Consider the following 18,518-nt stretch of genomic DNA (forward strand, 5'->3'; position numbering starts at 1 on the left):
TAGTGTATATATAGTATATAGTATATAGTATAGTATAGTGTATATATATAGTATAGTATAGTGTATATATAGTATATAGTATATAGTATAGTATAGTGTATATATAGTATATAGTATAGTATAGTATAGTATAGTGTATATATAGTATATAGTATATAGTATAGTATAGTATAGTGTATATATAGTATATAGTATAGTATAGTATAGTGTATATATAGTATATAGTATAGTATAGTGTATATATAGTATATAGTATAGTATAGTATAGTGTATATATAGTATATAGTATAGTATAGTATAGTGTATATATAGTATATAGTATAGTATAGTGTATATATAGTATATAGTATAGTATGGTGTATATATAGTATATAGTATAGTATAGTATAGTGTATATATAGTATAAGTATAGTATAGTATAGTGTATATATAGTATATAGTATATAGTATAGTATAGTATAGTATAGTGTATATATAGTATATAGTATATAGTATAGTATAGTGTATATATAGTATATAGTATAGTATGTAGTATATAATATAGTATAGTATAGTATAGTGTATATATATAGTATATAGTATAGTATAGTATAGTATAGTGTATATATAGTATATAGTATAGTATAGTATAGTATAGTATAGTGTATATATAGTATATAGTATATAGTATAGTATAGTATAGTGTATATATAGTATATAGTATAGTATAGTGTATATATAGTATATAGTATATAGTATAGTATAGTATAGTATAGTGTATATATAGTATATAGTATAGTATAGTATAGTATAGTGTATATATAGTATATAGTATATAGTATATAGTATAGTGTATATATAGTATATAGTATAGTATAGTATAGTGTATATATAGTATATAGTATAGTATAGTATAGTGTATATATAGTATATAGTATATAGTATAGTATAGTAGTGTATATATAGTATATAGTATAGTATAGTGTATATATAGTATATAGTATATAGTATATAGTATAGTATAGTATAGTGTATATATAGTATATAGTATAGTATAGTGTATATATAGTATATAGTATAGTATAGTGTATATATAGTATATAGTATAGTATAGTATAGTATAGTGTATATATAGTATATAGTATATAGTATAGTATAGTATAGTGTATATATAGTATATAGTATATAGTATAGTATAGTATAGTGTATATATAGTATATAGTATAGTATAGTGTATATATAGTATATAGTATAATATAGTATAGTGTATATATAGTATATAGTATAAAGTATAGTATAGTGTATATATAGTATATAGTATAGTATAGTATAGTATAGTATAGTGTATATATAGTATATAGTATATAGTATAGTATAGTGTATATATAGTATATAGTATATAGTATAGTATTGTATATATAGTATATAGTATAATATAGTATAGTGTATATATAGTATATAGTATAGTATAGTGTATATATAGTATATAGTATAGTATAGTATAGTGTATATATAGTATATAGTATAGTATAGTATAGTGTATATATAGTATATAGTATATAGTATAGTATAGTGTATATATAGTATATAGTATATAGTATAGTATAGTGTATATATAGTATATAGTATAGTATAGTATAGTATAGTGTATATATAGTATATAGTATAGTATAGTATAGTGTATATATAGTATATAGTATAGTATAGTATAGTGTATATATAGTATATAGTATAGTATAGTGTATATATAGTATATAGTATAGTATAGTATAGTGTATATATAGTATATAGTATAGTATAGTATATGTGTATATAGTATAGTATAGTGTATATATAGTATATAGTATAGTATGGTGTATATATAGTATATAGTATAGTATAGTATAGTATAGTGTATATATAGTATATAGTATAGTATAGTATAGTGTATATATAGTATATAGTATATAGTATAGTATAGTATAGTGTATATATAGTATATAGTATATAGTATAGTATAGTATAGTATAGTGTATATATAGTATATAGTATATAGTATAGTATAGTGTATATATAGTATATAGTATAGTATGTAGTATATAATATAGTATAGTATAGTATAGTGTATATATAGTATATAGTATAGTATAGTATAGTATAGTGTATATATAGTATATAGTATAGTATAGTATAGTGTATATATAGTATATAGTATATAGTATAGTATAGTATAGTGTATATATAGTATAGTATAGTGTATATATAGTATATAGTATAGTATAGTGTATATATAGTATATAGTATATAGTATAGTATAGTATAGTGTATATATAGTATATAGTATAGTATAGTATAGTATAGTGTATATATAGTATATAGTATATAGTATATAGTATAGTATAGTATAGTGTATATATAGTATATAGTATAGTATAGTATAGTATAGTGTATATATAGTATATAGTATAGTATAGTATAGTGTATATATAGTATATAGTATATAGTATAGTATAGTAGTGTATATATAGTATAGTATAGTATAGTATAGTGTATATATAGTATATAGTATATAGTATAGTATAGTGTATATATAGTATATAGTATATAGTATAGTATAGTATAGTATAGTGTATATATAGTATATAGTATAGTATAGTATAGTATAGTGTATATATAGTATATAGTATAGTATAGTATAGTATAGTGTATATATAGTATATAGTATAGTATAGTATAGTATAGTGTATATATAGTATATAGTATATAGTATAGTATAGTGTATATATAGTATATAGTATAGTATAGTATAGTATAGTGTATATATAGTATATAGTATAGTATAGTATAGTATAGTATAGTGTATATATAGTATATAGTATAGTATAGTGTATATATAGTATATAGTATAGTATAGTATAGTATAGTGTATATATAGTATATAGTATAGTATAGTATAGTATAGTGTATATATAGTATATAGTATAGTATAGTATAGTGTATATATAGTATATAGTATAGTATAGTGTATATATAGTATATAGTATAGTATAGTATAGTATAGTGTATATATAGTATATAGTATAGTATAGTATAGTATAGTGTATATATAGTATATAGTATAGTATAGTATAGTATAGTGTATATATAGTATATAGTATATAGTATAGTATAGTGTATATATAGTATATAGTATAGTATAGTATAGTGTATATATAGTATATAGTATAGTATAGTATAGTATAGTGTATATATAGTATATAGTATAGTATAGTATAGTATAGTGTATATATAGTATATAGTATAGTATAGTATAGTATAGTGTATATATAGTATATAGTATAGTATAGTGTATATATAGTATATAGTATAGTATAGTATAGTATAGTGTATATATAGTATATAGTATAGTATAGTATAGTATAGTATAGTGTATATATAGTATATAGTATAGTATAGTATAGTGTATATATAGTATATAGTATATAGTATAGTATAGTATAGTGTATATATAGTATATAGTATAGTATAGTATAGTATAGTGTATATATAGTATATAGTATAGTATAGTATAGTGTATATATAGTATATAGTATATAGTATAGTATAGTAGTGTATATATAGTATAGTATAGTATAGTATAGTGTATATATAGTATATAGTATATAGTATAGTATAGTGTATATATAGTATATAGTATATAGTATAGTATAGTATAGTATAGTGTATATATAGTATATAGTATAGTATAGTATAGTATAGTGTATATATAGTATATAGTATAGTATAGTATAGTATAGTGTATATATAGTATATAGTATAGTATAGTATAGTATAGTGTATATATAGTATATAGTATATAGTATAGTATAGTGTATATATAGTATATAGTATAGTATAGTATAGTATAGTGTATATATAGTATATAGTATAGTATAGTATAGTATAGTATAGTGTATATATAGTATATAGTATAGTATAGTGTATATATAGTATATAGTATAGTATAGTATAGTATAGTGTATATATAGTATATAGTATAGTATAGTATAGTATAGTGTATATATAGTATATAGTATAGTATAGTATAGTGTATATATAGTATATAGTATAGTATAGTGTATATATAGTATATAGTATAGTATAGTATAGTATAGTGTATATATAGTATATAGTATAGTATAGTATAGTGTATATATAGTATATAGTATAGTATAGTATAGTATAGTGTATATATAGTATATAGTATATAGTATAGTATAGTGTATATATAGTATATAGTATAGTATAGTGTATATATAGTATATAGTATAGTATAGTATAGTATAGTGTATATATAGTATATAGTATAGTATAGTATAGTGTATATATAGTATATAGTATAGTATAGTATAGTATAGTATAGTGTATATATAGTATATAGTATAGTATAGTGTATATATAGTATATAGTATAGTATAGTATAGTATAGTGTATATATAGTATATAGTATAGTATAGTGTATATATAGTATATAGTATAGTATAGTATAGTGTATATATAGTATATAGTATATAGTATAGTATAGTGTATATATAGTATATAGTATAGTATAGTATAGTATAGTGTATATATAGTATATAGTATAGTATAGTATAGTGTATATATAGTATATAGTATAGTATAGTATAGTATAGTATAGTGTATATATAGTATATAGTATAGTATAGTATAGTATAGTGTATATATAGTATATAAGGGAATCTTTTGCTCACTAATAGAAAGTTGAAATGAGCTCGTGACGTTTCAGTGATGACCCGACCTGAGTATGTGTGACGTCACGGGGTCTCTTCCGCTGCTGCTGCATGTAAACAAAGAGGAGCTAACAGAGCTAGCAGCTAGCATCAGCAGCTAACAGCTAACAGCTAACAGCATCAGCGGGTCTGATGGAGCCTCACTGAGCTGAACGGAACCAGAGGAACCAGAGGAACCAGAGGAACCAGAGTTCGGGTGGTTCGGGTTCGGGTCTGTGTGATGGAGCTGCGCTCCGACTGAACCGGAACCAGCACCATGTCCATGGAAGACCCGTTCTTCGTCGTCAAAGGGTCAGAACCGTTCACACCTGCTAACAGAGCTAACAGAGCTAACAGAGCTAACTGCTGTTTCACACCTGATCAATAATCAATAACCAGTTCAACCAGTTAGTGATCTAACAGCAGCCAGGTGAGCTGCTAGCTCACAGACATGCTAACAGCTGAGCTAACGTTAGCTCTCAGTGCGGTTAGCATGTTAGCATGTTAGCATGTTACTCTCATAACTCACCTGCTGAGCTCAGTGACAGATCATAACTCACCTGCTGAGCTCAGTCACAGATCATAACTCACCTGCTGAGCTCAGTGACAGATCATAACTCACCTGCTGAGCTCAGTCACAGATCATAACTCACCTGCTGAGCTCAGTCACAGATCATAACTCACCTGCTGAGCTCAGTCACAGATCATAACTCACCTGCTGAGCTACTGATCATCTTCATCTATAGTTAATCATCTCTATTATCTCAGACAGCAGAACACTAACATGAGTTTATTATTAATATAGTATCATCATGATGTCTGTTAGTACATGAGCTTCACTTCTGATTTAGACTTCAGTTAAAGTTCACAGCAACTCTAAGAGATCATAATAATAATACAAATAATATGATAATAACAACAATAATAATGATATAAAACGAGACTTCAACAGTCTGCACATGCTTCCAGTGGATTCATATCATTATTACTAAGTGTTTCTTCTGTAAAATAGAGTTCACATTATACAGTAAAGTACAGGAGACAGTGAACGCAGCACAGAGCCTCCATCACAGATGAGTTATGATGTTTGTTACAGTGAGGTCCAGAAGGCAGTGAACGCAGCACAGAGCCTCCATCACAGATGGAGCGAGCTGCTGCAGGAGGGGGGCGGAGCCTCCAAGGAGGAAATGGACTGGACGACCAATGAGCTGAGGAACAGTCTGCGCTCCATCGAGTGGGACCTGGAGGACCTGGACGAGACCATCAATATCCTTTAAATGCTTGTGTTGGTATGTTCATTCAATTCTGAGATTTGAAGTGTGAGTGATGTTTCTTAACTGTCAGTGAACGCATCGTGGAGTCCAACCCAAAGAAGTTCAACCTGGACGCGGCGGAGCTGTCCACGAGGAAAGCCTTCATCACCAGCACCAGACAGACCGTCAAGGTACGCTTCACTAAACACCTGTAAAGGGTTGATACCTGCTCAGGTGAGGAGTCTCTGCAGGCTCGGTCCACGGCACACTGACATGAGACCCACAGCAGCCTGTGGGTCTCATGTCAGTGGGAGTAGTAGTAGTTGTTACTCTTTGCTTAGCTGCTATTGGCCCATTCAACACACACTGAACTGATTGGCTGAGGTCCATCTGAAGAATTGATTGATCTGATTGGCTGCTGACTGTCTTTGTTTGTCTTGAAGGAAATGAAAGAGCAGATGTCGAGTCCAACTGGTGCCTCAGTGGACCGGAAGAACAAACAGGTACCTGAACACACCTTAAGTTCACAACACTGTCGAGGAGCGACCAACAGACAGTCAGCTCCTGCTGATGTTAGATGTGACAGTGCGTTTGTGTTGATGTGATATTTAGGCTCTGCTCGGTGAGCGTGGTGCTCAGGGTCCCATCTGGCAGCCTGGTCCTGATAAATACAGCCGACTGGACCGCCAGCTGCAGAACGCCAACTCTCAGTTCATAGAGGAGCAGCAGGTCCAGCAGCAGGTACAGTACCACAGGAACACAGGAACACAGGACCAATGACAGAGCTCTGAGATATCATGCAGCATCAGGACGGTGATATGAGAACGGTTCGGATACTGTGATATTAATGATGTACATGATGTTTCTGTTTGGATCAGCTGATGGCGGAGCAGCAGGATGAACAGCTGGAGCTGGTGTCAGGAACCATCGGAGTCCTGAAGAACATGTCGGAGAGGATCGGCATGGAGCTGGATGAACAGGCCGTGTAAGAACTTTCAGATACATCGTTACTGAGACGGTTCTCCTCATTCATGAGAACCAATTCATGTCTTGGACCAATCAGTCAGCTGGCTTTAGTTCCATTCTGTAGGCAACAGTTAGCATGGTCAAGAAGGACGGGGAGCAACGGGAGGTGAGGGACAACTACAGGAGGTGAGGGACAACTACAGGAGGTGAGGGACACCAACAGGAGGTGAGGGACAACTACAGGAGGTGAGGGACAACTACAGGAGGTGAGGGACAACTACAGGAGGTGAGGGACACCAACAGGAGGTGAGGGACAACTACAGGAGGTGAGGGACAACTACAGGAGGTGAGGGACACCAACAGGAGGTGAGGGACAACTACAGGAGGTGAGGGACAACTACAGGAGGTGAGGGACACCAACAGGAGGTGAGGGACAACTACAGGAGGTGAGGGACAACTACAGGAGGTGAGGGACACCAACAGGAGGTGAGGGACAACTACAGGAGGTGAGGGACAACTACAGGAGGTGAGGGACAACTACAGGAGGTGAGGGACACCAACAGGAGGTGAGGGACAACTACAGGAGGTGAGGGACAACTACAGGAGGTGAGGGACAACTACAGGAGGTGAGGGACAACTACAGGAGGTGAGGGACACCAACAGGAGGTGAGGGACAACTACAGGAGGTGAGGGACAACTACAGGAGGTGAGGGACACCAACAGGAGGTGAGGGACAACTACAGGAGGTGAGGGACAACTACAGGAGGTGAGGGACACCAACAGGAGGTGAGGGACAACTACAGGAGGTGAGGGACAACTACAGGAGGTGAGGGACAACTACAGGAGGTGAGGGACAACTACAGGAGGTGAGGGACAACTACAGGAGGTGAGGGACAACTACAGGAGGTGAGGGACACCAACAGGAGGTGAGGGACAACTACAGGAGGTGAGGGACAACTACAGGAGGTGAGGGACAACTACAGGAGGTGAGGGACAACTACAGGAGGTGAGGGACAACTACAGGAGGTGAGGGACACCTACAGGAGGTGAGGGACAACTACAGGAGGTGAGGGACACCAACAGGAGGTGAGGGACAACTACAGGAGGTGAGGGACAACTACAGGAGGTGAGGGACAACTACAGGAGGTGAGGGACACCAACAGGAGGTGAGGGACAACTACAGGAGGTGAGGGACACCAACAGGAGGTGAGGGACAACTACAGGAGGTGAGGGACAACTACAGGAGGTGAGGGACAACTACAGGAGGTGAGGGACACCAACAGGAGGTGAGGGACAACTACAGGAGGTGAGGGACAACTACAGGAGGTGAGGGACACCAACAGGAGGTGAGGGACAACTACAGGAGGTGAGGGACAACTACAGGAGGTGAGGGACAACTACAGGAGGTGAGGGACACCAACAGGAGGTGAGGGACAACTACAGGAGGTGAGGGACAACTACAGGAGGTGAGGGACAACTACAGGAGGTGAGGGACAACTACAGGAGGTGAGGGACACCAACAGGAGGTGAGGGACAACTACAGGAGGTGAGGGACAACTACAGGAGGTGAGGGACACCAACAGGAGGTGAGGGACAACTACAGGAGGTGAGGGACAACTACAGGAGGTGAGGGACACCAACAGGAGGTGAGGGACAACTACAGGAGGTGAGGGACAACTACAGGAGGTGAGGGACAACTACAGGAGGTGAGGGACAACTACAGGAGGTGAGGGACAACTACAGGAGGTGAGGGACACCAACAGGAGGTGAGGGACAACTACAGGAGGTGAGGGACAACTACAGGAGGTGAGGGACAACTACAGGAGGTGAGGGACAACTACAGGAGGTGAGGGACAACTACAGGAGGTGAGGGACACCTACAGGAGGTGAGGGACAACTACAGGAGGTGAGGGACACCAACAGGAGGTGAGGGACAACTACAGGAGGTGAGGGACAACTACAGGAGGTGAGGGACAACTACAGGAGGTGAGGGACAACTACAGGAGGTGAGGGACACCAACAGGAGGTGAGGGACAACTACAGGAGGTGAGGGACACCAACAGGAGGTGAGGGACAACTACAGGAGGTGAGGGACAACTACAGGAGGTGAGGGACAACTACAGGAGGTGAGGGACAACTACAGGAGGTGAGGGACAACTACAGGAGGTGAGGGACAACTACAGGAGGTGAGGGACAACTACAGGAGGTGAGGGACAACTACAGGAGGTGAGGGACACCAACAGGAGGTGAGGGACAACTACAGGAGGTGAGGGACAACTACAGGAGGTGAGGGACACCAACAGGAGGTGAGGGACAACTACAGGAGGTGAGGGACAACTACAGGAGGTGAGGGACACCAACAGGAGGTGAGGGACAACTACAGGAGGTGAGGGACAACTACAGGAGGTGAGGGACACCAACAGGAGGTGAGGGACAACTACAGGAGGTGAGGGACAACTACAGGAGGTGAGGGACACCAACAGGAGGTGAGGGACAACTACAGGAGGTGAGGGACACCAACAGGAGGTGAGGGACAACTACAGGAGGTGAGGGACAACTACAGGAGGTGAGGGACACCAACAGGAGGTGAGGGACAACTACAGGAGGTGAGGGACAACTACAGGAGGTGAGGGACAACTACAGGAGGTGAGGGACAACTACAGGAGGTGAGGGACAACTACAGGGGGTTTCTGGTTGGTCACTGGTTGGTTCTTGGTTGGTTCCTAGTTGGTCTATGGTTGGTTCCTGGTTGTTTCCCGGTTGGTTCCTGGTTGGTCTATGGTTGGTTCCTGGTTGGTTCCCGGTTGGTCTATGGTTGGTCTATGACTGGTTCCTGGTTGGTTCCTGGTTGGTCTATGGTTGGTCTCTGGTTGGTCTCTGGTTGGTTCCTGGTTGGTCTGTGGTTGGTTCCTGGTTGGTCTCTGGTTGGTCTGTGGTTGGTTCCTGGTTGGTCTATGGTTGGTTCCTGGTTGGTCTGTGGTTGGTTCCTGGTTGGTCTCTGGTTGGTTCCTGGTTGGTCTGTGGTTGGTCTATGGTTGGTTCCTTGTTGGTCTCTGGTTGGTTCCTGGTTGGTCTCTGGTTGGTTCCTGGTTGGTTCCTGGTAGGTTTCTGGTTGGTTCCTGGTTGGTCTGTGGTTGGTTCCTGGTTGGTGTATGGTTGGTTCCTGGTTGGTCTGTGGTTGGTTCCTGGTTGGTGTATGGTTGGTTCCTGGTTGGTTCCTGGTTGGTCTCTGGTTGGTTCTGGTTGGTTGTTGACCAGACTTGTTGAGTCTCTGTGTGTTTTTCCTGCAGGATGTTGGATGACTTCACTCATGAGGTGGACAACACTCACTCTCGATTGGACAACGTCATGAAGAAACTGGCCAAAGTGTCTCACATGACCAGCGGTAAACTGCCCGGCAACACATGATGTCACCCTCGGTGTAGTTAGTTATAGCCGTGTACCACATCATACATCATACGATATATCATATATCATATATCATACATCATATGATATATGATATATCATACATCATATATACATCATACATCATACATCATACGATATATCATATATCATATATCATATATATTATATGATGTATGATATATGTTAGAGACAGTTATGTCCTCACACATCGTCCTCTCTGGTTTCAGTAACAGTTGAAGTTGATTGGTTGATGTTTCTTAACGTCTGTATTTCCTCAGATCGTCGTCAGTGGTGCGCTATCGGAGTGTTGCTCGCAATCCTCTTCGTCGTCATCCTCCTCTTCTTCATCCTCTGATTGATGCCTCCTCCTGTCAGCACAGAACTCATCTGAAATCTGTGTCTCCTGGACTCTACTGGACTCTACTGGACTCTACTGGACTTTACTGGACTCTCCTGAACTCTACTGGACTCTACTGGACTCTACTGGACTCTACTGGACTTTACTGGACTCTCCTGAACTCTACTGGACTCTACTGGACTCTCCTGAACTCTACTGGACTCTCCTGAGCTCTACTGGACTCTACTGGACTCTCCTGAACTCTACTGGACTCTACTGGACTCTCCTGAACTCTACTGGACTCTACTGGACTCTCCTGAACTCTACTGGACTCTCCTGAGCTCTACTGGACTCTACTGGACTCTCCTGCGCTCTACTGGACTCTACTGGACTCCCCTGAACTCTCCTGAACTCTACTGGACTCTACTGGACTCTACTGGGCTCTCCTGAACTCTCCTGGACTCTACTGGACTCTACTGTTCTAGATGTGGCCCCTGGACTCTACTGTTCTAGATGAGTCCCCTGGACTCTACTGTTCTTGATGAGGCCCTTGGACTCTGCTCTTCTCGATGTGGCCCCTGGACTCTACTGCTCTAGATGAGTCCCCCGGACTCTACTGTTCTAGATGAGTCCCCTGGACTCTACTGTTCTAGATGAGTCCCCTGGACTCTACTGTTCTTGATGTGGCCCCTGGACTCTACTGCTCTAGATGAGTCCCCCGGACTCTACTGTTCTAGATGAGTCCCCTGGACTCTACTGTTCTAGATGAGTCCCCTGGACTCTACTGTTCTAGATGAGTCCCCTGGACTCTACTGTTCTTGATGAGGCCCTTGGACTCTGCTCTTCTCGATGTGGCCCCTGGACTCTACTGCTCTAGATGAGTCCCCCGGACTCTACTGTTCTAGATGAGTCCCCTGGACTCTACTGTTCTAGATGAGTCCCCTGGACTCTACTGTTCTTGATGTGGCCCCTGGACTCTACTGCTCTAGATGAGTCCCCCGGACTCTACTGTTCTAGATGAGTCCCCTGGACTCTACTGTTCTAGATGAGTCCCCTGGACTCTACTGTTCTTGATGTGGCCCCTGGACTCTACTGCTCTAGATGAGTCCCCCGGACTCTACTGTTCTAGATGAGTCCCCTGGACTCTACTGTTCTAGATGAGTCCCCTGGACTCTACTGTTCTAGATGAGTCCCCTGGACTCTACTGTTCTTAATGTGGCCCCCGGACTCTACTGTTCTAGATGAGTCCCCTGGACTCTACTTTTCTTGATGTGGCCCCTGGACTCTACTGATCTAGATGAGTCCCCCGGACTCTACTGTTCTAGATGAGTCCCCTGGACTCTACTTTTCTCGATGTGGCCCCTGGACTCTACTGTTCTAGATGAGTCCCCTGGACTCTAATGGACTCTACTGTTCTAGATGAGGCCCCTGGACTCTACTGTTCTAGATGAGTCCCCTGGACTCTAATGGACTCTACTGTTCTAGATGAGTCCCCTGGACTCTAATGGACTCTACTGTTCTAGATGAGTCCCCTGGACTCTACTGTTCTAGATGTGGCCCCTGGACTGTACTGTTCTAGATGTGGCCCCTGGACTGTACTGTTCTAGATGAGTCCCCTGGACTCTACTGTTCTAGATGTGGCCCCTGGACTGTACTGTTCTAGATGTGGCCCCTGGACTGTACTGTTCTCGATGTGGCCCCTGGACTCTACTGTTCTCGATGTGGCCCCTGAACTCTACTGTTCTCGATGAGGCCCCTGGACTCTACTGTTCTAGATGAGGCCCCTGGACTCTACTGGACTCTACTTTTCTCGATGAGTCCCCTGGACTCTACTGTTCTAACTGAGGCCCCTGGACCCTACTGGACTCTACTGTTCTAGATGAGGCCCCTGGACTCTACTGGACACTACTGTTCTAAATGAGTCCCCTGGACTCTACTGGACTCTACTGGACACTACTGTTCTAAATGAGTCCCCTGGACTCTACTGGACTCTACTGGACTCTACTGGACCTCCGTTGGACTGAAAAGACACTTTGGTTCTTTGACTGTTAAACTCGTCTCAGAGGTTGAACCAGGTGGAAACGTGTGATGTGTTTTAATGTTTGTTTTATTTAAAGGGCTGAAAATAACCGTTTAATCAAGTTTAACTCCAGTTTAACTCTAATATAACTCCAGTTTAACTGAGTTTAGTAACTCCAGTTTAACTCTAGTTTAACTCTAGTTTAACTCTAATATAACTCCAGTTTAACTCTGAGTTTAGTAACTCCAGTTTAACTCTAGTTTAACTCTCAGTTTAGTAACTCCAGTTTAACTCTAGTTTAACTCTCAGTTTAGTAACTCCAGTTTAACTCTAATTTAACTCTGAGTTTAACTCTAGTTCAGCTCTGAATTCAGTAACTAGTTTCACTCTACTTTAACTCCATTTTAACTCGTGTTTTACTCTGAGTTTAATAACTCTAATTTAACTCCAGTTTAACTCTGAGTTTAACTCCAGTTTAACTTTAGTTTAACTCTCGTTTACTAACTTCAGTTTAACTCTACTTTAACTCTGAGTTAACTAGTTTAACTGTAGTTTACTAACTTCAGTTTAAGTCTACTTTAACTGAAGTTTAACTCCAGTTTAACTCCAGTTAGCTCTGAGTTTAGTAACTCTAGTTTAACTCTAGTTTAACTCCAGTTTAACTCTAGTTTACTAACTTCAGTTTAACTCTACTTTTAACTCTGAGTTAACTCTAGTTTAACTGTAGTTTACTAACTTCAGTTTAAGTCTACTTTAGTCTGAGTTTAGCTCCAGGTTAAAGGACTTCAGCCACTGACTGACCGTGTTTTATATCTTCGTGTTACGATGAACTCTTGAAGAAAACTACGATGAACGAAGAACCAGAAACGGAGAACGTTGTTGATGAATTGAAGTAAACGTGTGTCGTTATAAACTGCTGCATTATAATCAATGAATAATATAATCAATAAGTCTCATTAAACTGTACTATTTAAAACACTTTAAACCAGTTTAACTTTAACCTCTTTTAAACTCTTAACTCCAAACTAACTTCAATCCTGAATTAAACCTTAGTTTAATTTCAAGTTAAGTGCAACTCTAATGTCGTCTTTTCTCCATTTAAACCCAGTTTAACTCTAAACTTGAATTCCACTTTTAACTCCATGTTAACGTCAGTTTATCCCTGGTTTAAATCAGATTTAATCCTGGATTAACTCTGGTTTAAATCAGGTTTGATCCTGGATTAACTCTGGTTTAATTTAGGTGTCATCCTGGATTAACTCTGGTTTAATTTAGGTGTCATCCTGGATTAACTCTGGTTTAATTTAGGTGTCATCCTGGATTAACTCTGGTTTAATTTAGGTGTCATCCTGGATTAACTCTGGTTTAATTTAGGTGTCATCCTGGATTAACTCTGGTTTAATTTAGGTGTCATCCTGGATTAACGCTGGTTTCCTTCAGATTTAATCCTAGTTTAGCTCCAGTTTAACTCTGGTTTACTTCAGGTTTAATCCTGGGTTAACTGTAGTTTAATCCTGGGTTAACTGTGGTTTAATCCTGGGTTAACTCTGGTTTACTTCAGGTTTAATCCTGGGTTAACTCTAGTTTAATCCTGGGTTAACTGTGGTAGTTTAGTCCTGGGTTAACTGTGGTAGTTTAGTGAGGTTGGCGTTGAGGGTTTGTGGAGAATAATCTCCGAACACTAAGACTTCCTGTTTACAGTTTGTGTGACGTCGTTTGTTTTCTGATGTTTAATGTTTTATTTTATTTTATTTTGGTTCTTCGAACGTTTTATTGACTTTATTTTTATTTGACTTAATTTTTATTTCCTGAACCGATCGATCAGTTGATTGATCAGTGACTGATCGATCAGCACATCCTGCAGTTTATTGATCAGTGGACTTTTCTACTGTTTAACTGTTAGACCGCTCACTTCCTGCTGCTGCTTCACAATAAAAGCTTTTCTAAAATGAACCTCTGGAAGGCTTTTAATGTGAAGGTGCAGCAGGAAGTGCAGTCCTGAAGGTTATTGAGCTCGGACTCGGTGTCAGAGGAAGCAGCCAATCACATCGTCCCACGCCAGCAGATTGACGGTACGCGTGGCGGTGAAATCTCACGTCTGTTTCCTGTTTTATCAAAATAAAAGCACCGTGTTCTGAACTCTGACTGATGAAAATAAAACCAAATACACCCACCTGGAGCGTTTCATCTCTTTAATCCAGTTTCATCTCTTTAATCCAGTTTAATCTCTTTAATCCAGTTTATTATAGTTTATTATAGTTTAATATCCAGTTTATTATAGTTTATTTACAGTTTATTATAGTTTATTATAGTTTATTTACAGTTTATTATAGTTTATTTACAGTTTAATATAGTTTATTATAGTTTATTTACAGTTTAATATAGTTTATTTACAGTTTATTATAGTTTATTTACAGTTTATTAGTTTATTATAGTTTATTTACAGTTTATTATAGTTTATTATAGTTTATTTACAGTTTAATATAGTTTATTATAGTTTATTACAGTTTATTATAGTTTATTATAGTTTATTACAGTTTATTATAGTTTATTATAGTTTATTATAGTTTATTACAGTTTATTATAGTTTATTATAGTTTATTTACAGTTTATTATAGTTTATTATAGTTTATTTACAGTTTATTATAGTTTATTTACAGTTTATTATAGTTTATTATAGTTTATTTACAGTTTATTATAGTTTATTATAGTTTAATATCCAGTTTATTATAGTTTATTATAGTTTATTTACAGTTTATTATAGTTTATTATAGTTTATTACAGTTTATTATAGTTTATTATAGTTTATTTACAGTTTATTATAGTTTATTATAGTTTATTACAGTTTATTATAGTTTATTATAGTTTATTTACAGTTTATTAGTTTATTATAGTTTATTTACAGTTTAATATAGTTTATTTACAGTTTAATATAGTTTATTTACAGTTTATTATAGTTTATTATAGTTTATTATAGTTTATTACAGTTTATTATAGTTTATTATAGTTTATTACAGTTTATTATAGTTTATTATAGTTTATTATAGTTTATTACAGTTTATTATAGTTTATTATAGTTTATTATAGTTTATTTACAGTTTATTATAGTTTATTTACAGTTTATTATAGTTTATTTACAGTTTATTATAGTTTATTATAGTTTATTATAGTTTATTATAGTTTATTATAGTTTATTTACAGTTTATTATAGTTTATTATAGTTTATTTACAGTTTATTATAGTTTATTATAGTTTATTATAGTTTATTATAGTTTATTTACAGTTTATTATAGTTTATTATAGTTTATTTACAGTTTATTATAGTTTATTTACAGTTTATTATAGTTTATTATAGTTTATTTACAGTTTATTATAGTTTATTATAGTTTATTTACAGTTTATTATAGTTTATTTACAGTTTATTATAGTTTATTATAGTTTATTTACAGTTTATTATAGTTTATTATAGTTTAATATCCAGTTTATTATAGTTTATTTACAGTTTATTATAGTTTATTATAGTTTATTACAGTTTATTATAGTTTATTATAGTTTATTTACAGTTTATTATAGTTTATTATAGTTTATTACAGTTTATTATAGTTTATTATAGTTTATTTACAGTTTATTATAGTTTATTATAGTTTATTTACAGTTTATTATAGTTTATTATAGTTTATTATAGTTTATTTACAGTTTAATATCCAGTTTATTATAGTTTATTTACAGTTTATTATAGTTTATTATAGTTTATTTACAGTTTAATATCCAGTTTATTATAGTTTATTTACAGTTTAATATAGTTTATTATAGTTTATTTACAGTTTATTATAGTTTATTATAGTTTATTTACAGTTTAATATAGTTTATTATAGTTTATTTACAGTTTATTATAGTTTATTATAGTTTATTTACAGTTTAATATAGTTTATTATAGTTTATTTACAGTTTAATATAGTTTATTATAGTTTATTATAGTTTATTTACAGTTTAATATAGTTTATTATAGTTTATTTACAGTTTATTATAGTTTATTATAGTTTATTTACAGTTTAATATAGTTTATTATAGTTTATTATAGTTTATTATAGTTTATTTACAGTTTATTATAGTTTATTTACAGTTTATTATAGTTTATTATAGTTTATTTACAGTTTAATATAGTTTATTATAGTTTATTTACAGTTTAATATAGTTTATTATAGTTTATTTACAGTTTATTATAGTTTATTATAGTTTATTTACAGTTTAATATAGTTTATTTACAGTTTAATATAGTTTATTTACAGTTTAATATAGTTTATTATAGTTTATTTACAGTTTATTATAGTTTATTATAGTTTATTATAGTTTATTTACAGTTTAATATCCAGTTTATTATAGTTTATTTACAGTTTATTATAGTTTATTATAGTTTATTTACAGTTTAATATCCAGTTTATTATAGTTTATTTACAGTTTAATATAGTTTATTATAGTTTATTTACAGTTTATTATAGTTTATTATAGTTTATTTACAGTTTAATATAGTTTATTATAGTTTATTTACAGTTTATTATAGTTTATTATAGTTTATTTACAGTTTAATATAGTTTATTATAGTTTATTTACAGTTTAATATAGTTTATTATAGTTTATTATAGTTTATTTACAGTTTAATATAGTTTATTATAGTTTATTTACAGTTTATTATAGTTTATTATAGTTTATTTACAGTTTAATATAGTTTATTATAGTTTATTATAGTTTATTATAGTTTATTTACAGTTTATTATAGTTTATTTACAGTTTATTATAGTTTATTATAGTTTATTTACAGTTTAATATAGTTTATTATAGTTTATTTACAGTTTAATATAGTTTATTATAGTTTATTTACAGTTTATTATAGTTTATTATAGTTTATTTACAGTTTAATATAGTTTATTTACAGTTTAATATCCAGTTTATTATAGTTTATTTACAGTTTATTATAGTTTATTATAGTTTATTTACAGTTTATTATAGTTTATTATAGTTTATTTACAGTTTATTATAGTTTATTATAGTTTATTTACAGTTTATTATAGTTTATTATAGTTTATTTACAGTTTAATATAGTTTATTATAGTTTATTTACAGTTTATTATAGTTTATTTACAGTTTATTATAGTTTATTATAGTTTATTTACAGTTTAATATAGTTTATTTACAGTTTAATATAGTTTATTATAGTTTATTATAGTTTATTTACAGTTTAATATAGTTTATTATAGTTTATTATAGTTTATTTACAGTTTATTATAGTTTATTATAGTTTATTTACAGTTTAATATAGTTTATTATAGTTTATTTACAGTTTAATATAGTTTATTTACAGTTTAATATAGTTTATTATAGTTTATTTACAGTTTATTATAGTTTATTATAGTTTATTATAGTTTATTTACAGTTTAATATCCAGTTTATTATAGTTTATTTACAGTTTATTATAGTTTATTATAGTTTATTTACAGTTTAATATCCAGTTTATTATAGTTTATTTACAGTTTAATATAGTTTATTATAGTTTATTTACAGTTTATTATAGTTTATTATAGTTTATTTACAGTTTAATATAGTTTATTATAGTTTATTTACAGTTTATTATAGTTTATTATAGTTTATTTACAGTTTAATATAGTTTATTATAGTTTATTTACAGTTTAATATAGTTTATTATAGTTTATTATAGTTTATTTACAGTTTAATATAGTTTATTATAGTTTATTTACAGTTTATTATAGTTTATTATAGTTTATTTACAGTTTAATATAGTTTATTAT

General features: G+C 33.6%; 1 protein-coding gene across 29 annotated transcripts; it reads left to right on the forward strand.

Moving 5' to 3' along the window:
- Positions 1-4,796: 4,796 nt before the first annotated feature.
- Positions 4,797-14,888, forward strand: stx6 (syntaxin 6). Of its 29 annotated transcripts, none has more exons than XM_074627955.1 (10): positions 4,797-5,039; positions 5,824-5,993; positions 6,077-6,171; positions 6,424-6,483; positions 6,593-6,721; positions 6,859-6,965; positions 10,237-10,331; positions 10,636-13,246; positions 13,303-14,275; positions 14,354-14,888. In XM_074627955.1, the coding sequence occupies exons 1-8, from the start codon at positions 5,005-5,007 to the stop codon at positions 10,710-10,712; spliced, it is 768 nt and encodes a 255-aa protein (XP_074484056.1). In that variant the 5' UTR covers positions 4,797-5,004; the 3' UTR covers positions 10,713-13,246; positions 13,303-14,275; positions 14,354-14,888. The 29 variants fall into 29 exon arrangements, with proteins under 29 accessions (XP_074484056.1, XP_074484052.1, XP_074484054.1 ...); XM_074627951.1 differs by having other exon boundaries at positions 13,303-14,242; positions 14,276-14,888; XM_074627953.1 differs by having other exon boundaries at positions 13,303-13,945; positions 14,199-14,888.
- Positions 14,889-18,518: the final 3,630 nt, after the last annotated feature.

This window comes from Sebastes fasciatus (genome assembly GCF_043250625.1).
Source record: "Sebastes fasciatus isolate fSebFas1 chromosome 5 unlocalized genomic scaffold, fSebFas1.pri SUPER_5_unloc_3, whole genome shotgun sequence".
In the NCBI taxonomy this organism is placed as follows: Eukaryota; Metazoa; Chordata; class Actinopteri; order Perciformes; family Sebastidae; genus Sebastes; species Sebastes fasciatus.

Coding starts and splice junctions, on each gene's coding strand:
- stx6 (XM_074627949.1), top strand. CDS start 5,005: ATGTCCATGGAAGACCCGTTCTTCGTCGTCAAAGG. Junction 5,994..6,076: donor GGACCTGGACGAGACCATCA/ATATCCTTTAAA, acceptor CTGTCAGTGAAC/GCATCGTGGAGTCCAACCCA. Junction 10,332..10,635: donor AGTGTCTCACATGACCAGCG/GTAAACTGCCCG, acceptor GTATTTCCTCAG/ATCGTCGTCAGTGGTGCGCT.